We start from the raw sequence: 18497 nt of genomic DNA on the forward strand, positions 1-18497 counted from the left end.
TGTCTATAAGCCAAACTTGTTTATCAAGTCTGATCCCAAATCATATTTCAAAAAGCTATTTCCAGCACACATACACGAGTCCTTATACTCCATCTGGACCTAGATCACACAAGGATATTCTTGACCAGTGTGTTCTCCTGACAGACCTTACTTGATGTCCCTCTATAGTACAATAATTCTCTATCAAATCAGTTGATTTAATTGCTTAGTCTTTTGGTTTCAGACCCTCTGTTCTCCCCCTGGGATGCCTGGACCCTGATTGTCACATCTGTCTTCCAGGCTCTGTCCCAGCCTCTCACACAGATGTATCCTGCAGCCAGCCCAGCTCAGGGAGCAGTGGGGACAGTGATTTCATCCTGTCAAACCAAGCAACATGGGTCTCATTGAGGCTTAGATGGAAGATCCCATGCATCTCTTGGAGCTAAAGACTGTTTACTCTTCTGGGCATTTGGGGCGTTTGCGACAAAGAGGGCGCTCCTGCTACATAGCCTGCCTGGGAACTTTTCCTATTCTTTGATCCCAGCCCTAGTAGAGAGACCTATGTGTCATCATGACATCCTTCTTTTATTCTCAGAGGATGTGTCTGGGATCCTGGAGACTCTTTCCTGCAGGAGGTTTGAGCGGGGAGAGATCACTCACTGTCTTAACCCATGGGTCTTTAACCCGGGTCTGCAGGGCTCATGGGAGCAGCCACACTCCAGCCCTCCACCTGGAAGCCTACTAACAACTGCTTACCTAGGACCCATGAAGTCTAGCCCCACTTTGAGGCTCCAGCCCTGAGGCCTATTGGTAGAGTCCCAGACCAGCTAATTGGCTCATGGGTCCTCCTTAAGCCAGCAGCACGGACAGGAAGCTGTCTGAACACCCGAGCTCCTCCCTCTTCTGGACCGGGTGCTACCTGTTCCTGCTCCCCCGGCTTGATTTCCTGGCATCCAGACTCAGTGTGACTCGTGGCATCCAATTTGTGGTTCTGATTGCAATTTTGTCTTTTACTTCGGACCTTCCAGTATCCTGACCCAGCTGACTCTTGACTCCTGTCTTGTGAGTGTGGACTCTGGCTCTGACCACTAGGTCTGGCTGCCCCGACCTGGCCGTGACACCGTTTGTACAATTTCTCCAATGCCCTTTTCTGCTCTCCAGCTCTGCTCCCTCTAGCAAGACACACCAATCCCGTGGCTCCCAGAGTCCTAGTTGCCTGCTGTTCCAGGGCTGATGGGCAGTGCTTGTATCGCCCCCACCCCCACCCAGCTGCTTTTCCTATGCGAATCTCCCTAGAGCGGAGGAGAAATCTCCTCTTCTCTTAGGATCAGTCCTGGCAGTAATTCCACCCACCCTGGCCTCAGCCGAGCTACTTTCTTGACCTGGGATCAGGGACCAGTTTTGAAATCCTTTGCTTAGAGGTGTAGGTTGGGGCAGAGGCTGAAGCTCCAACAGTTCCCACTGGAGGACACCTCCCTGTCTTTCTATGGTCTGACTAGGGCTCACCGTCCATCCTAGAGCTGAACACCAGATGGGAGCTGATAGATTGTCCTCGGTGGGCCATGTCCTTGGTTGTGTGTGATGGAGCTGTGTGCCAGAGAGGGCCACGAGCAGGTGCTCCATGCATGGCCACGAACAGGCTAAACAGCCTGTAATGCTAGGTGAGTAAAACCACGGCCACATACAGACACCCTGGGCATCCAGCACAACTCACTCCAACTTGACCCATGACAGCCTCTCTGAGGTGGGTCAGTATTGTCCCTGTTAGCTGGGGCACAGGGATGGAAAGCAACTGGCTGCAAAGTCACCCACAGTGTCACTGACAGAGGCAGGACTGAAGCACGGTTCTGATACCAGTCCAGCTCCAACCACTAGACCACACCCACTTCCAAAGCCAGAGAACCCAGGAGCCCTGCCTCTGACAGCCAGTACTTAAATGACAAGAGCAAACTCCCTCCCTTTCAGGAAGCCATAGAAGGGACTGTGTGCTGAGTCCCACTCTGCAATGCCACTGTCAGAGACCATTTCTAGTGGGTGCCAAGAGACTGAGCAGGGAACTCCTTGAAAGACTCCTAGAGACTCGCAGGTGTTTCACTGTGACCCTCTGGGAGCCGTGGAAAGTGTGCTGCATTGAAGAGACTCTCCTGGTCTCACAAAGGATTTATTTTCTCCTAGATAGTCGGTCAACCAGTGAGGCCAGTTTGCAGAATGTGGAAGAGCTGTTTGGCAATGGGTTGGAGGATTCACCATGTAGGTGGCAGCAGCTGGAGTGCCTGGGGTCCCCATGGGCCAAGCCTTCACTCCTGACACTCTAAGCTAATCTCCCACTGCTCTCAGTGGGGCTTTGGCTTTAGCTGCTGGGCCTGCGTCCCTAGACAGAGGACTCAGGTATTTCCATCAGGCTGCTCAATGGCAAATGCAGCCATCCAAAGAAGTGAAGAATGGAAGTGAAAGAGCAAAGCTGGACCATCCGCTGAGCTGCTGCAATCAAGTAAGCAGAGCCGGGGACAGAAGAGGGAGAATTCAAAGGTGACTGGCGGCAGTAATCATAGAATATCAGGGTTGGAAGGGACCTCAGGAGGTCATCTAGTCCAACCCCCTGCTCAAAGCAGGACCAGTCCCCAATTTTTGCCCCAGATCCCTAAATGGCCCCCTCAAGGAGTTAACTCACAACCCTGGGTTTAGCAGGCCAATGCTCAAACCACTGAGCTATCCCTCAGGGAAGAAAAGCAGTTTGGAAGCCAGGAGAGTAGAAATAAATAGTTAATGATGAATACTGTGGGCTTTGTCTTGTGTGGTGAAGGATTGAAAATGGGTCTCTTTACTATCACCCTAAACTTTAAAATAGCTGTGTATGATGAAAGGGCAGGTCTATAAAGGTAAGAGGTCCCTCTAGGAGTTTGAAGTCTCAGATTCTGTTGCTATTGCATGCTTCTACCAGCTAATCTCAACCCAACAAATCCCTCAGGTGGCAGCAGTAGAGAGCTCTTGTCCTCTGTTTCTGAACTAGCCACCAGAAAAAGGACACAATACATGTGGCCAAGGTTATAGAGGGGCATGGGGGTCACTTGCAGAGTTACCTGTTAATGCAGCTCTTGTGGGGGAGCACGGCAGGGTACTGTGGACTCAGGGGCACCATTTCAGATTTTGGTGATGGTGGGGGGGGGGGGTGCGCAATTTATCCATGATTCCAGTGTCTCACTGTGCCTCCGTGGGTCACAACTGAGAATACCAAATTCACGACAAACTGCTGAGAGAGACACAGAAGACACCCACCCAAAACTGGTGGCTATTCTTCCATGGGATATACCAAACCAGCAACAAAAGTAAACTTCTATCTCACCACACTGGCTAACAAGAAGTCAGAAATGCAGCAAAGTTCTTGAATCAGGCTTGTAACAGTTATGGAATAAATTGCTGACTTGTTAAGTCTCTGGTTGCTTCCAAATCATTGGAAGGTCCTTAGTCCCTTGGTTAAAATGCTCCCATTAGTATAAATCCACAGTCCAGAGTTTTTTGAGCAGGAAAGAGGCAAAATGGAGATGTTTCCAGGGCCTTTTATAGTTTCTGCCAGGTAGACGGAAACCCGTTGTTTCAAACAAAGCCTTCAGCACAGCTAGTGGAAAATCACGGGTAACAAGATGGCGTTTGGAGTCACATGAGTAAGTCACATGCCCATGCATGCTTCGCTTAGTCATAGTTAGAATGTTCACAGGAAAGTCCATTAAGTGTAGATAGGTGTCTTCCATGGTCCATTGTGAGTTAAGTATACCTGGATGAGCCATTTAACTTGAATAGTCCCTTCAAGATGTGCAGGCTAAATACCTTGTAGGTGTTACCACAGGAGCAAACATTTGGAATACAGGCCCATAGTTAATATTCATAACTTCAGATACAAAAATGATACATGCATACAAATAGCATAACCATATTCAACAAATCATAACCTTTCCATGGACACCTTATTTGACATACTTTGTGCAAGATCTGTTGCAATTATATAACAGTGGTAGCAATAATGATCTACATGGTCATATTTTAATTAGATAAAGTCACACAGGGGCTATTTAGGCACCTGAAAGCTCTGGTTTTTGTTTTTTTGTTTTTTGGTGGGTTTTTTTTTGCAGATAACTTAGTAATTAGCTGACAGGAGCACTGTACCTAATTCCTATATAAAAGAAAGAAAATTAAATATTAGACCCAATGAACTCTTATACTAACATGTTCTGACATCTTGTGGCAAGTCACTTAAGGGACACTGGTTAAAATTTTAATGTATATTCTGACTTTGTTAGTAATTCTGCAGAGAGAGAGAGAGAGAGAGAGAGAGACCCCATCAAGACCTCTGGGTTCTATCCCAGCTCTGGGAGGGAACGGGGGGTCTAGTGGGTTACAGTGGGGGACAGATACATCTGGGTTTCTATAGAAGAACATCAGACCAATGGTCCATCTAGCCCAGTATCTTGTCTTCCAATGGTGGCCAATAGCAGGTGCTTCAGAGGGAATGAACAGAACAGGCAATCGTCAGGCGATTCATCCCCTGTTGCCTGCTCCCAGCTTCTGCCAAACAGGCTAGGGACATGCCAAATATGGTGTTGCATCCTTGCCCATCCTGGCTAAGAGCCATTGATGGACCTATTCTCCAACAACTTATCTAGTTCTTCTTTGAATCCTGTTATAGTTTTGGCCTTCACAACATCCCCTGGCAAAGAGTGCCACGGGTTGACTGTGAAGAAATACTTTCTTTTGTTTGTTTTAAATCTGCTGCCTATTAATTTCATTGGGTGATGCCTAGTTCTTGTATTATATGAAGGAGTAAATAACACTTCCTTATTTATTTTCTCTACAGCAGTCATGGTTTTATAGATCTCTATCATATCCCCCTTAGTCGTCTCTTTTCTATGCTGAAAAGTCCCTGTCTTTTTCATCTCTCCTCATACAGAAGCAGTTCCACACCCCTAATCATTTCTGTTGCCCTTCTCTGAACCTTTCCCAAAGCCAATATATCTTTTTTGAGACGGGGTGACCAGATCCACATGCAGCATTCATGATGTGGACATGCTATGGATTTATATAGAGGCAATATGATATTTTCTGTCTTATTATCTATCCCTTTCCTATTGATTCCCAACATTCTATTCCCTTTTTTGCTTACCACTGCACGTTAAGCAGATGTTTTCAGAGACCTATCCACAGTGACTCCATGATCTCTTTCTTGACAGGTAACAGCTAATTTAGATACCATCATTTTGTATGTAAAGTCGGGATTATATTTTGGCATGTGCCTTACTTTGCATTTATCAACACTGAATTTCATTTGCCATTGAGTTGCCCAGTCACCCACTTTTGTGAGATCCTTTTGCAACCCTTTGCAGTCAGCTTTGGACTTAACTATCTTGAGTTATTTTATATCATCTGCAAATGTTGCCACTTCATTCTTTATCCCTTTTTCCAGATCGCTGAGGAATATGTTGAACAGCACTGGTCCCAGTAAAGACCCCTGGGGGACACCCTATTTACCTCTCACCATTCTGAAGACTGACCATTTATTCCTACCCTTTGTTTCGGATCTGTTCATTGGAGTGCCTCAGAGCGTTGAAGGAGCCAGGCGGCATCTGGCCTCTCTCCCTCCACCCCAGCAGTCCAGAAGAAGCTGTTTGCAGACATGTCAAGTGCTCTCTCCTGCCACACTCACATGTGGGAGACTAATGCAGGCACAGAGTCCAGTCTGGGTGCCATGTATTCCTTTGGGCTGTGAAAAGCAGGAGGTCTTCAGCTGCAATGGATCCCCCTGTGCACAGGCTGAGTGGGCAACTCTCTACTGCCCTATCTGGATTCCAGGCCACACGCAGCAGCCGAGGGCTAAGGAGGAGGTGGTGGACTTACCCCTATAGTGGGTGTGGGAAGAAGCAGAGTGAAGAGGTGATCAGAGAGCCATCCCACAGCATTCCTCCTGGAGTCACTCCAACAACCACCTGGCTCCTTCCTGGCATAGGCCGCAGCCTCTAGGTTCCATGGGAATTTCTGAATTAACCCCCTAGAGAGCTGCCTCTGGCTCTCTACAAGCTCTCATACAGCCCTGTCACGAAAGGTAAGGAATAAGGTCCTGCCTCCCCATACTGCTTGGGGGGGATACTCTCAGAGCAATCCGTGTAGGGCTTTGTGCCTCTCTACAAACTGATCACTTCCCATGGTGTGTCAAGAAGCTGCACACCCCTTGGCAGCTCTGTTTAGAGCAACATTAACTCCCACAGGGATTTCTGCTCTAAATGCTCCAGCCCTGAGAGAAGAATTCTCCAATCCAGGTTTTGCTGTTCTGATGCTGCAGAGCTGATACGGAAGGCTTGAGGATTCCTGGAGAGCATGCTGCAATGCCAGCAATCCCATTCTTCCTCAGCCCTGGGGACATGTTATCTTTCTCCCACGGCACCTTCCAATGGTGGGAAGAATGTGATGTGTGTTTTGGAATCTCTCCCTGGCTTACAGATAACCCGAGATGACCCAGGCCTTCCAATGGTTTGAGGGAGGGGACGGGACAGAATGAGGGCAGATGGCTTCAGCAGTGTTACTGAGCATGTTCAGTCCATGTGAGTACAAGCCAAGCAGCAACTCAGGGTGGGGGGGGGGGTGGCACTTGAGCCCACATGCTCCCTCCCCCACGCAGCTTCTCTGCAGATAACCCTCCTGCGGAAACACAAGTGTAGACTCAGGGGAATGCTGTGCTGCGGTGTCTGTGCCCTGCAAGATACTCATGCGTGAAGGGAAGGAACACTGCTATTAGCACTGGAGTCTGGGCAATAAGGAAGAGGAGTTGGAAATTCTCACTGAGGAGGGGAAAGTGGGTAGAACTGGGAAACCTGGGGGGACCATGTGTCTGACTGGAATGTTAGTGTCACTGGTGACAACCTGTATAGGAAGGGGAGAGAGGAGCAAAGTTGTGGGCTTGGTGGCTCTTGACATTAGACACATCATTACCTGTTTAAAGTTCTTGGTTATTGAGAATCCCAGGGCCTCGAACGGACGAGGATCAATCTGCTAACTCAGCCCAGCCCAGTGCGGAGCTGGTACAGTTCACTGAATCCAAACCAGGGAGCATGTTCAGGTTCTCCTTTAGCACCTGTCTGTGACTTGTGGGAAAACAATTGGGTTAGCATGGGGCACTTCCTAATGGGAGACAGACTGGGGAGGTCTCACGTAGCCAGTAGTAAATTATCCCTGGAGATTTAAAAAAATTATTTGGGCTTTTTGTAATAGGTATCCTCAGACACCCAGCTCTGAAGGCAGCGCCGCCAACAGCAGCAGGGCAGAAGGGTGGCAACACACCATACCACTGCACCCTTACTTCTGCGTTCTTGCTGGCGGCGCTGCCTTCAGAGCTGGGCGCCCGCTGTCACCTATTACAAAAAACCCCAGATAAGTGACTGTCAAATTATACAAGCCCGCAACCTACAACTCTCATAAAATTAAAGCAACTTTTGAAAAAAAAAAAAAAAACAAGCCGAATTCCACTCAAGGATTTCTGATCCTCTCTCTTTAGGAAGACCTGGGACAGGTCCAGCCCACTGCCATTTCTCTGGGACTAATGAGAGCTTCTCAGATTGGTTCTTTTCTTCTTCCCCTCTCCCTCCCCTGGCATGAGTTCCATGGGTTCTTTTCACAAAGGCAGGTGGAAGCCAGACATCATAGGCCCCATGATTTTGACAGTCCTTTTGCAGCCTCTGACCCCAGTCCCATCATGCCTGGAGGGGTAAAAGATCCTCCAGCTGCCATCTTATTTGTGGTCTTGTCCTTGTCAGAGTCTCTGGGTGAGAGAGGAACCCTAGCTTACATAAGCAAAATATAAAAGCAGTTATTTTCCTGTTAATCAACTACTCAGGTATAAGCTGCTCCCGTTTCATTCTCCCACATTCCAGACTGTTCTACAAAGAACATAGTGTCTATATAAAATGAAGAAACCAAGTAAATGCTTCAGTTTTTCAATACAACACTGTGTGTCAGGTTTCAGAGTAACAGCCGTGTTAGTCTGTATTCGCAAAAAGAAAAGGAGGACTTGTGGCACCTTAGAGACTAACCAATTTATTTGCGCATAAGCTTTCGTGAGCTACAGTTCACTTCATCGGACGCATCAAATAAATTTGTTAGTCTCTAAGGTGCCACAAGTCCTCCTTTTCTTTTTGCGAACACTATGTGTGTTTGTTACTTCTGTGATGTTGCACCATTCTGACTGAATACTGATTGAGTGAACTACAAAAACAAAGGGTGTATTTTCAAAGTGCTAAATGAAATCACTTAAATCCTGGCTGATTAAAAAGGTGGAAACTGCACTTCCAACAAGAAGTGGACCAATTTCTGCGGCTTGTAGTCCTGAGTTCTCTCCTCCATCACCTGCAACAGGAACCAAATGCCAGTTTCCTGATAGTTAGCATTTCTGAGACACCACATCAACCACCACTTAAGTCTTTCCCTGCACATAACTTTGGAAAATAAGGCTATTCTTTCTGCTTATCCTGATTTAATGATTTTGAATGGAGCCATTATTCTGAAGCTAGTGACAGTGTACTTCGTTTCTGCTATTGTACAGCTTTTAGGCACAAACTATTTTTGACCAAGTATACAGATGAAAAAGGTTTAAGACAAATTTAAGGGGCACCAAGGTTCTTTGTGTCACCACAAAGTAGTTGATATTCCTCAGAAGACTATGGAGCACATTGGTGACATGCTAAGTTTTCAGTACTCAAAAGAAAGAAGAAAAAAGCAAGATTGTAATGGAACTACTAAGTAGTATATGTTGTCTTTCCAGACAAGTACTTGCCATGATACTGAACAAACTGGAAAATACACTCTTAAGTGGAGAGCTTGAGTGCAACATTATTCAGCTGCTTTGTTTACAGGAAGAATATGATCCTGATATTTCAAAGTGGTCAAAAAAGAGTCAAGACAAGTTGGTTATTCAAAATGAGATGGTGGAAATCATGACTCTTCAAACTGCGAGGGCTGTTTCTGAAAAAAAATCTGCAAAGTGCTCTACAACTATGGTAGAGTTCTCCAGTAATGGTTGTGCCTACAATATATGGACGGTGAGATGGTCATGAAGAGGTCACTGGATTGTACAATGAAGCCTGCAAATTGGTGGAGGTAATCGCATCAGTAATTAAAGATATAATTGCCTCTAAATTGGAGGATCAACAGTTGTCATGGACAATGCTATGGCGGTGCTACTACCATGGCACGCTTAGAATCAAGTGTAGCAACCAGATTACAACAGGAAGAACCCTGAGTGACATGCTCATTGCTATCGGGATGCTTTGAATTTGGCATGCCAGGACCTTATTAAAAATGCTACTCTCCGAAGAAATACTCTTGAAACTGTGCATTAAATCATAATTTAAAAAAAAATCACTCAGATGAGATACTATATTTCATGACATAAAATATGAAGTGTTAAGTAAATTACCAGGCATCTGTGTCTCCTGTCTGACAAGATGGACTTTCCAAGTAGAAGCATTGGTTTCAGTTTCTGAGAACTACCTTGGATTGTGTGCAACTTGGGAGGTTGTGAAGGATGTTGCAAAAGATCCTGAAATGAGAGCTATGGTATCATAGAAGCTCAAATTGAAGCTTAACTTCTTCTCTGGTATTGAACTAGGTCAAAAAGTCCTAAACATGGTAGTCAGTCTGCCCCAAATTCTGCAAGGGCTGGAGGTTTTCAGCAACAGAAAGCCAATCTCTTAAGTAAATGGCACCTAATTCACGTCAGTCCATCTGATCAGATAAACACTTACAACTTATTCTGGGAGCAACTCCACCAGAAAAGTCAAAAATTGGAGATAGTCCGAATGCCTGAGCTTCCAAGGAAGAGAAAAGTTCCCAAGAAAAAGCAAATGGGAATAGGAGAACCCAGCTACCCAAACTTAGCAAAGGAATTTTATAAATACACCTACTTCTAAATAGCTGATTTTACAATGTCTGGTATTCAATCAAGATTTGTACAGATACTAAAATCTATTCAAAATCTTGAAACTCTAATAATGACTCCAAACATAACAGAAATGCAAGTTTGAGATGTACTTGAGGTGCCTGGTTCTAATTTCAGCCACGATAGATTAATTACTCAGCTTCATCTCTTGCAAGCCAACTATCATTTTACAGAACAGTCACTGAAATAAGTTCAGAAATAGCTTAGTTTGCTCAGCCAAACTGAGGGCTGGCTGATTTCCAAAGTGGTGAAGTTGATAAAAATGATTTTGATGAACTGGCAAGCCGTGCTGTAAGTGAGCATAGTTTCAGTGCTCTACATTGTATTAAAAATGGTTTCTAATTACAATGTGACAATCATAGCTCAACAGGTGTATGACTTTACGTGTACATAAGCACAAAAGTGCAGATGTACAACTTATAGATGTTCCAGAAGAATTCATTCCACAAACCCAGGGTGAAAACCGTCATTTGGAACTTTTTCACATTTGTAAGCCATTCATTTTTCTTAAGTTTTAAAAAGTTAATGCTATAATTAGTAGTACTGTATCATGGCTAAATGTGTCCACTTTTAGTAAACTGGAATAAACTATGTTCTGTGCCAAACTCAGCGTTTCCTTTATTTATTAATGCAATCCCTGAATTTCTGGGCGGGGAGAGGTTAAAGCCTGCAGTTGTCTCTACACCCATGAGAGGTGAAGTGGGGAGGCTACCAAAATAAAATGGTGATTAGAGGCAGGATTCCTGTCCAGCATACTTTGTGATCAGGCGTGGGAGAACATTTACCCATCTTGTACATTTTTTTTACTACGTAGCCTGGTTGATTAGAGATGGAGGCCAGCTCTAGTTAGCATCCTACCTGTGACTGCATAGAGAAAACTTAGGGTTTGATCCTGAGCCCAGTAAAGTCAATCTTTCCATTGACTTCAGTGGCATTAGATCAAGCCTGTTCCTAGGACTGTTGCAACTCTTGCTACGGGTATAGCCCCAAAGGAGCCCTATTGTAAACACAACTCTACATTAGTACAGCATGTAACTATTGTTACCATGCTCCTAATCCCCCAGTCAGCTTCATATCCCGCTAAGAGAAGGTGGGAATGATTTGCTTTACATAAGTTGACCTGCACTTATAAACATGATCATTTGGAGGTTATTCTCTATAGGCTCTGACTAGCTGGGCTCAATCATGGAACTACCCAAAGCTCCAGTTCTCTTTGGGAGATGCTACCACTCCCAATGAACATGGAATCAAACCTGGACCAGGATTTAGGGTGTGGACTGAACACATTATGCACACACTCTGTGTATCAACATTCCATGTCTTATGTGTGGGGCACTGAGAACCACATTGGCATTTCTTGGCTGCTTGCCATGTTTGAGAACTTGCTTTGTAAACATGGAACTGGCTTATTGTGACTGCTGTAGAGTTGTTTGTGTCTGAATGTCTTTATGTGTTTTTCAATTTTTATTCTGTTTTGCACAGCTAAGCTGCCACAGACTGCTATTTCTAAACAGCTTATGAACCGTTTGGAGAACAACTTCTTGTCACTAAATTTTTTTAAGATAGTTGCTAGGTTTTGATTTACTTGGTTATCCTTGTCCCTATCCCCCAAGTTCTCCATGATATTTAAGAAATTGTTAGCAGGCAGAGAAAGTTCACTAGCCAATTCTTTTACTAACCTAGGATGCATAACGATTCACACTAACAGATCTATAGGTGGCCAAGTTTTCCTGGGTCTAGTTCCTTGTTCAAGAAACAATACAGCCAGTCTCAGGGCTGTCAGTATAACAAGCATATATTTATTCAAATAAGGTAATAAAGTTGGTGTTTCAAATTATCAGTTTTGTCTAACATTTTGTTAAAACTCTTCCATTTTCACCTCTGGAGAAGATAGTATGTTGCACGGATGGTAGGAGACTTTCTGGAGTTGCTTGGTTCCAGCATTTCTCAGACTGAGTTCTTGGACACGAAGTCCCCAAACTTGCGAACACTTAGGTACCCTATGTAAGAGTTTGCCAGGATCAGGGCCAAAGTGAGACTCTTCTACTGAGCATGTGTGAAATTAAAATAAATAAAAAGATGAAAATAACATTGTAAGTCCTGCTTCTAAGATGTGTGCAACCTTGCACCCATCTGGGAGCAAGTGTTAATTCAGACCTCATACAGGAGGTATACAATATTTGTGATCTGCTGTATCATCTACAACTTGTTGGGGGTTTCCCCCCCACTCCTTTCTTTACTGGATCAAAACAATCACCACTCCCGTGCACTGCATTGTAAAAGTTATAACAATATAATTAATTCTGAAAATAAAGCTTCTGGATTAGTTAATATAGACCAGGGGTGGCCAACCTGAGCCTGAGAAGGAGCCAGAATTTACCAATGTACATTGCCAAAGAGCCACAGTAATACGCCAGCAGCCCTACATCAGATCCCACCCTCCAGCCCCCCAGCTCCTCCCACCTGCCGCAATCAGCTGTTTCGCATGCGCAGGAGGCTCTGTGGGGGAGGGAGAGGAGCGAGGGCATGGCAGGCTTGGGGGAAGGGGCAGGGGCCTTGGTGGAAGGGGTGGAGTGGGGTCAGGGCCTGGGGCAGAGCAGGGGGTTGAGGAGTGAGCACCCCCCAGCACATTGGTAAGTTGGTATCTGTAGCTCCAGCCCCAGAGTCAGCGCCTATGCAAGGAGCCGCATATTAACCTCTGAAGAGCCGCATGCAGCTCTGGAGTCACAGGTTGGCCACCCCTGATAATAGACTGAGATAAGTGATTCAAATTAGGCTACAATTATCTAGCAGTAATTCGTAAGAAAAATATTTATTTTCATTTTCAGATTTTCATTTTTTGGTGTTAAATTCTTGGGTTACAGCAAAAGGAATCTAACACACTACCACAGTGACCTATAACTAAGCCATAACACTGCAATATACCAAAATTGTGTAAACAAAAAGCCTTTCCATACTGATACTCTCTGTGGGCCAGATTCTGACCTACAGAAGCCCACTGAAGTCAAAAGGAATACTTATGAAGCACAGTCATACCCAATAGGAGTCAGGGTATCAGTGCATGGCCCTCTAGCTCTGCGATAACACTGATCCCCTTTTTATATTTAATAGGGGGAAAAATGCCTGCAGCCAATTTTCAAAGAGATAATTTAACCTTGGATTGGTTCACACATCCATCCTGCATAGAAAAATATTATTCTTATTTTCTTTTTACTGCATAGTCCAAACTCAAAGTAAACACTGTGGACCAAAGTGTTGCATCATTTATATCCAGTGCAACCCCATAGGATTGTTCTAGGGGATAACAGAATAGGACTCTGGAACATTACTGATCTTCTAGTATGAGGGATGTACCTGATATTCATTTGGCAGCAAAAATTAGTTCATTGAACAAAAATGCAAAATCCAAGACGCTCCACTGAAATTCTTCCTCTAGGGCCCCAGTACTAAGTATTATTCCCTCTGCATGGGAGCACGAGCCACCTGCACAATCTCTGGACCTATGTCAGGCAATAGATGTCTAAGAGAAAGTTTAGTACATTTTGATGGTAAGTAAACTAGTAGTTCCTTAGATTAGTTCTAAAAGGGCAAGTTGTGGCAACATTTAGTGAGTCAGAGAGTGCAAGAAGCTAAAGAAAGGGGGATATTTCGTTTTTTTTGTAATGAAATAAACAGGACATGTGCATTTAATATCTATCTCCAATTTGATGTACATTAAAGTAAGGCAACATAAGTACTGTAAAATCTAAGGGATTATATGAATTGGAAATATATTCTGTTCAAAAACTAGTTTAGCTACTAAAACTTAAAATCTACCAATTGAATATAAACATTTTTGACAACTTTTGTACCAGACATTAATTACAGAGCTGATTGATTTGTATGGTTTCACCGGCTGTGTTTCGGATAGCATTCAACAAGATTTTACTCTTGATAGATATTTATGGATCTGGTCCCGCCGCCCTTACTTGTATGTAACTTCCTACTGAAGTCTAAGAGACTGTTGCATGGCTCAAGACTGCAGAATTGGATCCTAAAACAATAACGTACAGATGGCGTCGCATTAAAAAATACTGGAAAACTGGAATACAGTGATAGATTATTACAAGGTGATATTTTTAGTTACAAAGTTATAAAGTTACAAACTTGTTTGCTTTACAAAAAAGCCACACACAGTTCACACAAACTATTAAAAATCCACATAAATTCTTGCCCTTTACATGTTTGGCAAAATCAAAATCTTGGAGTTTGCACATATCCATGCTTTAGTACTTCTCAAATGAATTAGTTCAGAACAAGAACATATCTCTGAAGTTGTATAGATCTACTGTATGGACTCATTCAAGTAACATAGTTGTTGCCTCGTAGTGACAGGTGAGCGGTAGTATCAAGCACGGAATATCATTTGATTTTATTTAATTTTAAAGATGTCTTCAGTCCACAAGTACATTTTCATTAACCAAAAAAACTGTCTTTTTATTATTTCTTTGGAGGAAGAACGTTTTCTTCATAGAAACCTGGATTTACTACATTTCCAGGTGGATCGTATCTGGCCACCACAAATGTGGAGCCATCATTTGCTGTGGCTTTTCCAATTCCCATCTTCTTTGTGTTCTTCCAAACCATTGCTGTAAAGTGACCTAAGAGGAAAAAGGTCAAATAAACACATTATCTTTGGACTTTGGATTTCTAGTGATTGAGCAAAAACAAGTCACACCAAACTAAGTTAGTTTCTTTCTCTGACAGGATAACAAGCCTAGAGGGTGAAAAAAAAATGCAGCTGATCGAATAGTTTGTTTTTAGAAAGACAGCCAATATGGTTCTCCACTGCACTCATGAGCTCCTTGCTCTGTTCCAAAACCAAAATACATAGGAAAAGTTACGTGGAGATAACCAGGCCTTGATGAACATCAAGTACAAAAGCCCCAGATTCAAGACCCTGGGTAGGCATCATACCATGCCCAGCAATGATCCCAGCCCCTTCTCTCCCAGCAGTATGGCTGACAAAGTAACCATCCTACCACTGACTGTTCCCCACCTGCTTCAACGTTCTGATTCCTCCGACTATGTTTCCATGGTGCACAGCATAAGTTAATAGCATTAGTGAAACATTAACTTCCCTGGCTTTTTTCTAGTCTCTTCTGACAGTTGTGGAGTGGCTGTCTCTCAGAACCTACTCCACCAGCTGTTCCCTCTATGCACAGTTACAGATAAATGAACTTTCCTATGAAAAACTTTTGAAATCTCTCTCATTGTTTCCTGCCAATTCCAAGAACAACGGTATTTTCATCTCATACTAAGTTGCTAACAGGCAACTAAGGAGCCAACATTTGGCCCCAGTTTCCACTCTAGGTAACACTTCATTGACATCAATGGAATTAGATGATAGGAGATGTAAACCAAGGCAGACATCAGCACAGTATCTTTAATTAAACAGCTGTACGGTTTCTATTATTACAATTTTGATAATTTGTGGGAAATAAAGTGCATTTGTCCTCAAAACCAACACCTTTTAATAATGACAGTTGAAGGAAAAAGACTGAGACATTTTAAAAAATATATCTACTTTGTTTCTAATACAAATTTTGTTTACTTTCTCATTCCCCTCAGAGTCACAGTTTCCTTTTATCCTTCCAGTTCTTGTCATTTTCCTGTGAGCAATTCTAACACTGGTCTTTTACACACACACCTGAATTTTTTTTTAAACAGCTGATTTTTGAAAAATAGTGAGAAAGTAGCTTTAACAACTTTTTAAAGTAAGAGCTGCATCTTTGAAGGAGCAGTGCACAGCCTGAGCTCACCTGTCCCAGAAGAAAACCCTGGGTTTTGAAAGCTGTAATTTTTTATTTCAGTGTACCATCTTTCAGCTACTTCCTTTCCTGCAAGACAAAAGAAATGATGCTGTGGAATTGCAACAGACAGAGTGAACTCAGCAAACTGCAACTCACATCTCCTTGCCCACAAGATTCTTCTGTTAATAGATCAGCAAGAACTCTTGATGATTAAATGGAGTCATATAAACATAGAATGAGTAATAATTTTAAGCTTCTTCTTGAATCGAGGGAAGTTCTTAGTTACAAGTGGCCTTCCTGTCCCACTCCCCAATTACCATCATACTCAAATACAGCATTCCATTATAAAAGGAATTAGAGCAAGAAAAGAGAAACAGTGTGCTGATGGATGCTTTCTGTAACAGAAGAAAACCCTAGGCCCTTTCTGAGAAACAGCAACAGAAAGAGACATAAAAGGCCACACCCTAAACAGGATGATGTACTTTCAGAGAGAATTAAAATTAAAAACCACAAACCTACCCAAAAGGATGAGCACTAAAGTGAGGTTTCAGAAAGATTAACTCACCCTGTTGGCTGATGGCATGTACAGTAAAATTATCCACTGTCTGTATTATTTACACAGAACAGAATAAGTTAAGGATGAAGTGCTGGTCTTTTACAGAGGGGTTTCTGCTTGGGGATTTGTGGACAAGGGCAATGCTCCCACCACCCCCATTTCCACATGTCTGGGTGATTTCTAGTCTTATTTATTCCCTGTGATCCGAACAGCAGAGGGCAGTATGATTATTACACCTAGCAAATTTATCCACCAAATAAAGCAGAAATACCCCTTTCCCAACCCCACCAAAAACCCCAATGGTAATCCAAGCCTGTCAGATTTATAACCCCCTCAAAACATGAAAAAATAGAAAAGCAATAAATCAAAAGCAATGATAATATTTGGTCCCAATATAAAGCAGTTACCAGCAGCTTTAAGCTAATGCATTCACTGGGAAGACTTAATTTCCCTGCTATCTTTGAGACAATTTCCTCTGTCTCAATGAACTTCGGCTAGAGAAGAATATGAAAAGGCTTGCAGTTCAAATTATTGGGCCCTCTCTGGATGGCAGTGTGACCCAAGAACCTCTTGATGTCCATTGGCAGAGGGCACAGGGGTTCACCAAAGTAGGTCAGATAAAGTCTTTGCTGAAAGCCTGTGTCACAGTGGTCATCAAATCATTGTGAAATGTATGGGCAGAATGTGGAAATGTATACTGAAAATTATATTCATAAGGCCTCGTAGCTAAAGGCTGGTCACTTAGAGGTAGTGTGCACTGAGACAGACTTCTCCAGATAGGAGGTGGGAGACGACCATTGTGAATCTTACAAAGGAAGTCTTTCAGTCAGACTGCGAGTGCTGCAGGAAAAAACAAAACCAGCAGGGGTTATCCTGTTTATGAGTAAAGACAATGAACTTTTGGGGGCAAAACTGGGGGTACGGAGGTACACCAGGTATCCTTCAGTCTGTGAGGACAAGCTGCCAGCAGGCTTGATCTTATGAAAGCAGGTCTCAGTCATTCTGGTTGAAAAGGCTGGGGAAAGGACTTGGGGGAAGCTAATCTGTGTGATGCAGGGCTATTCGTCTTGTGTGTTATAGGCTCTAGCAAGCATATTATCATTTTGTTTTACACGTAACCAGTTGTTTCCAGTATTCTTTCTGACTATCATTTGAATCTCCGTTCTTTGATGACAAACTTGCTTTCACTATAAATGTATCTAAGTGCTCCGTGTTAAGTGGAATGGTGATCCTGAGGTGAAACTAGTAAGCTGCTGCGTACTATTCCTTTGGGAGTAGCCAACCTGATAGTTCTGTGAGTGTTCAGTGGAATAGGGGCTGGGCACTGCAGAGGGATGCACAGAGGACTTGGGGATTGGTGTGTGCCTATTGCTAACCCATACAGAGAGAGTGAAGCCTGTGGAGGCCTGGAAGGCAGTGCTTGTTTTGCCAGAGGCTGGTGGAGTTATGGTGCTGATCCACACCAGGCAGATAAGACTTCCTCATGCGAAGGGCAGGTGACAGCGAGGTGCCTCACAACCCTGGGTAAGCTGGGAAGCGTCACAGCAGGTGCACTCCAGAAGTCAGTCAGGAAAAAGCCACAGAGCATCAAGAAGGTTCCTCTATCCACCACCAAAGAAAAGCCAGTTAAAGGAAAGAAGGAGCCACTTGAGACTCTATAAAAAATTCAAAGCAGGTCTCCTCTGCAGTATTCTTTTGATCAGGGATAAGTGTAACACCCCCTCCCCATTGTAAGCACTGAACTTACCGAATACTGTGCCTGTGCTGTAGAGTTTGTGTTGTGTGTGTGTTTTTCAATGCTGGCTGTTGTGCAGTCAATCCCTGACCCCGGCGTTTTCATTCTATACAGCTCCTGCACCATTTGGAGAACATCTATGTGGTCCAATTTTCTTGTTAAGCTTCTGATACAGTCAACTACTACAGCTGCTCTTCTAAACTTTTTGAATGAGTTATTAAAGACACTATACCATATTAGCCAGTGCAGTGTAGGTGCTTGGGGTCACATGGAAAGCATAGTCTTGATCTAAACCAATGTAAGTGAACCAGGGAAGATCATGTCAGTGTGAGGGTAATCCTCTGGTGGGACAGAGCTGATGTAGAGAGTCCTGCACCATTCCCTACTGCAAGTAGATTAGGGAAAGGGGGACAAGGCAAAGACACCTCTGTGATACATCAATCCTTGGCTGCAGTTAAA

At 43.7% G+C, this 18497-nt stretch overlaps 1 protein-coding gene across 1 annotated transcript in view; it reads right to left on the reverse strand.

Moving 5' to 3' along the window:
* Positions 1-12751: 12751 nt before the first annotated feature.
* Positions 12752-18497, reverse strand: part of GLIPR2 (GLI pathogenesis related 2) — a 43241-nt gene continuing 37495 nt past the window's right edge. Inside the window, exons 4-5 of the mRNA XM_048839405.2 lie at positions 15757-15834; positions 12752-14595 (exon numbers count right to left, since the gene is read on the reverse strand). Of these exons, the coding sequence (XP_048695362.1) occupies positions 14435-14595; positions 15757-15834 (239 nt within the window). The 3' untranslated portion in view covers positions 12752-14434. The remainder of the gene's footprint in view (positions 14596-15756; positions 15835-18497) is intronic.

Source organism: Caretta caretta, chromosome 2 (assembly GCF_965140235.1).
Source record: "Caretta caretta isolate rCarCar2 chromosome 2, rCarCar1.hap1, whole genome shotgun sequence".
In the NCBI taxonomy this organism is placed as follows: Eukaryota; Metazoa; Chordata; order Testudines; family Cheloniidae; genus Caretta; species Caretta caretta.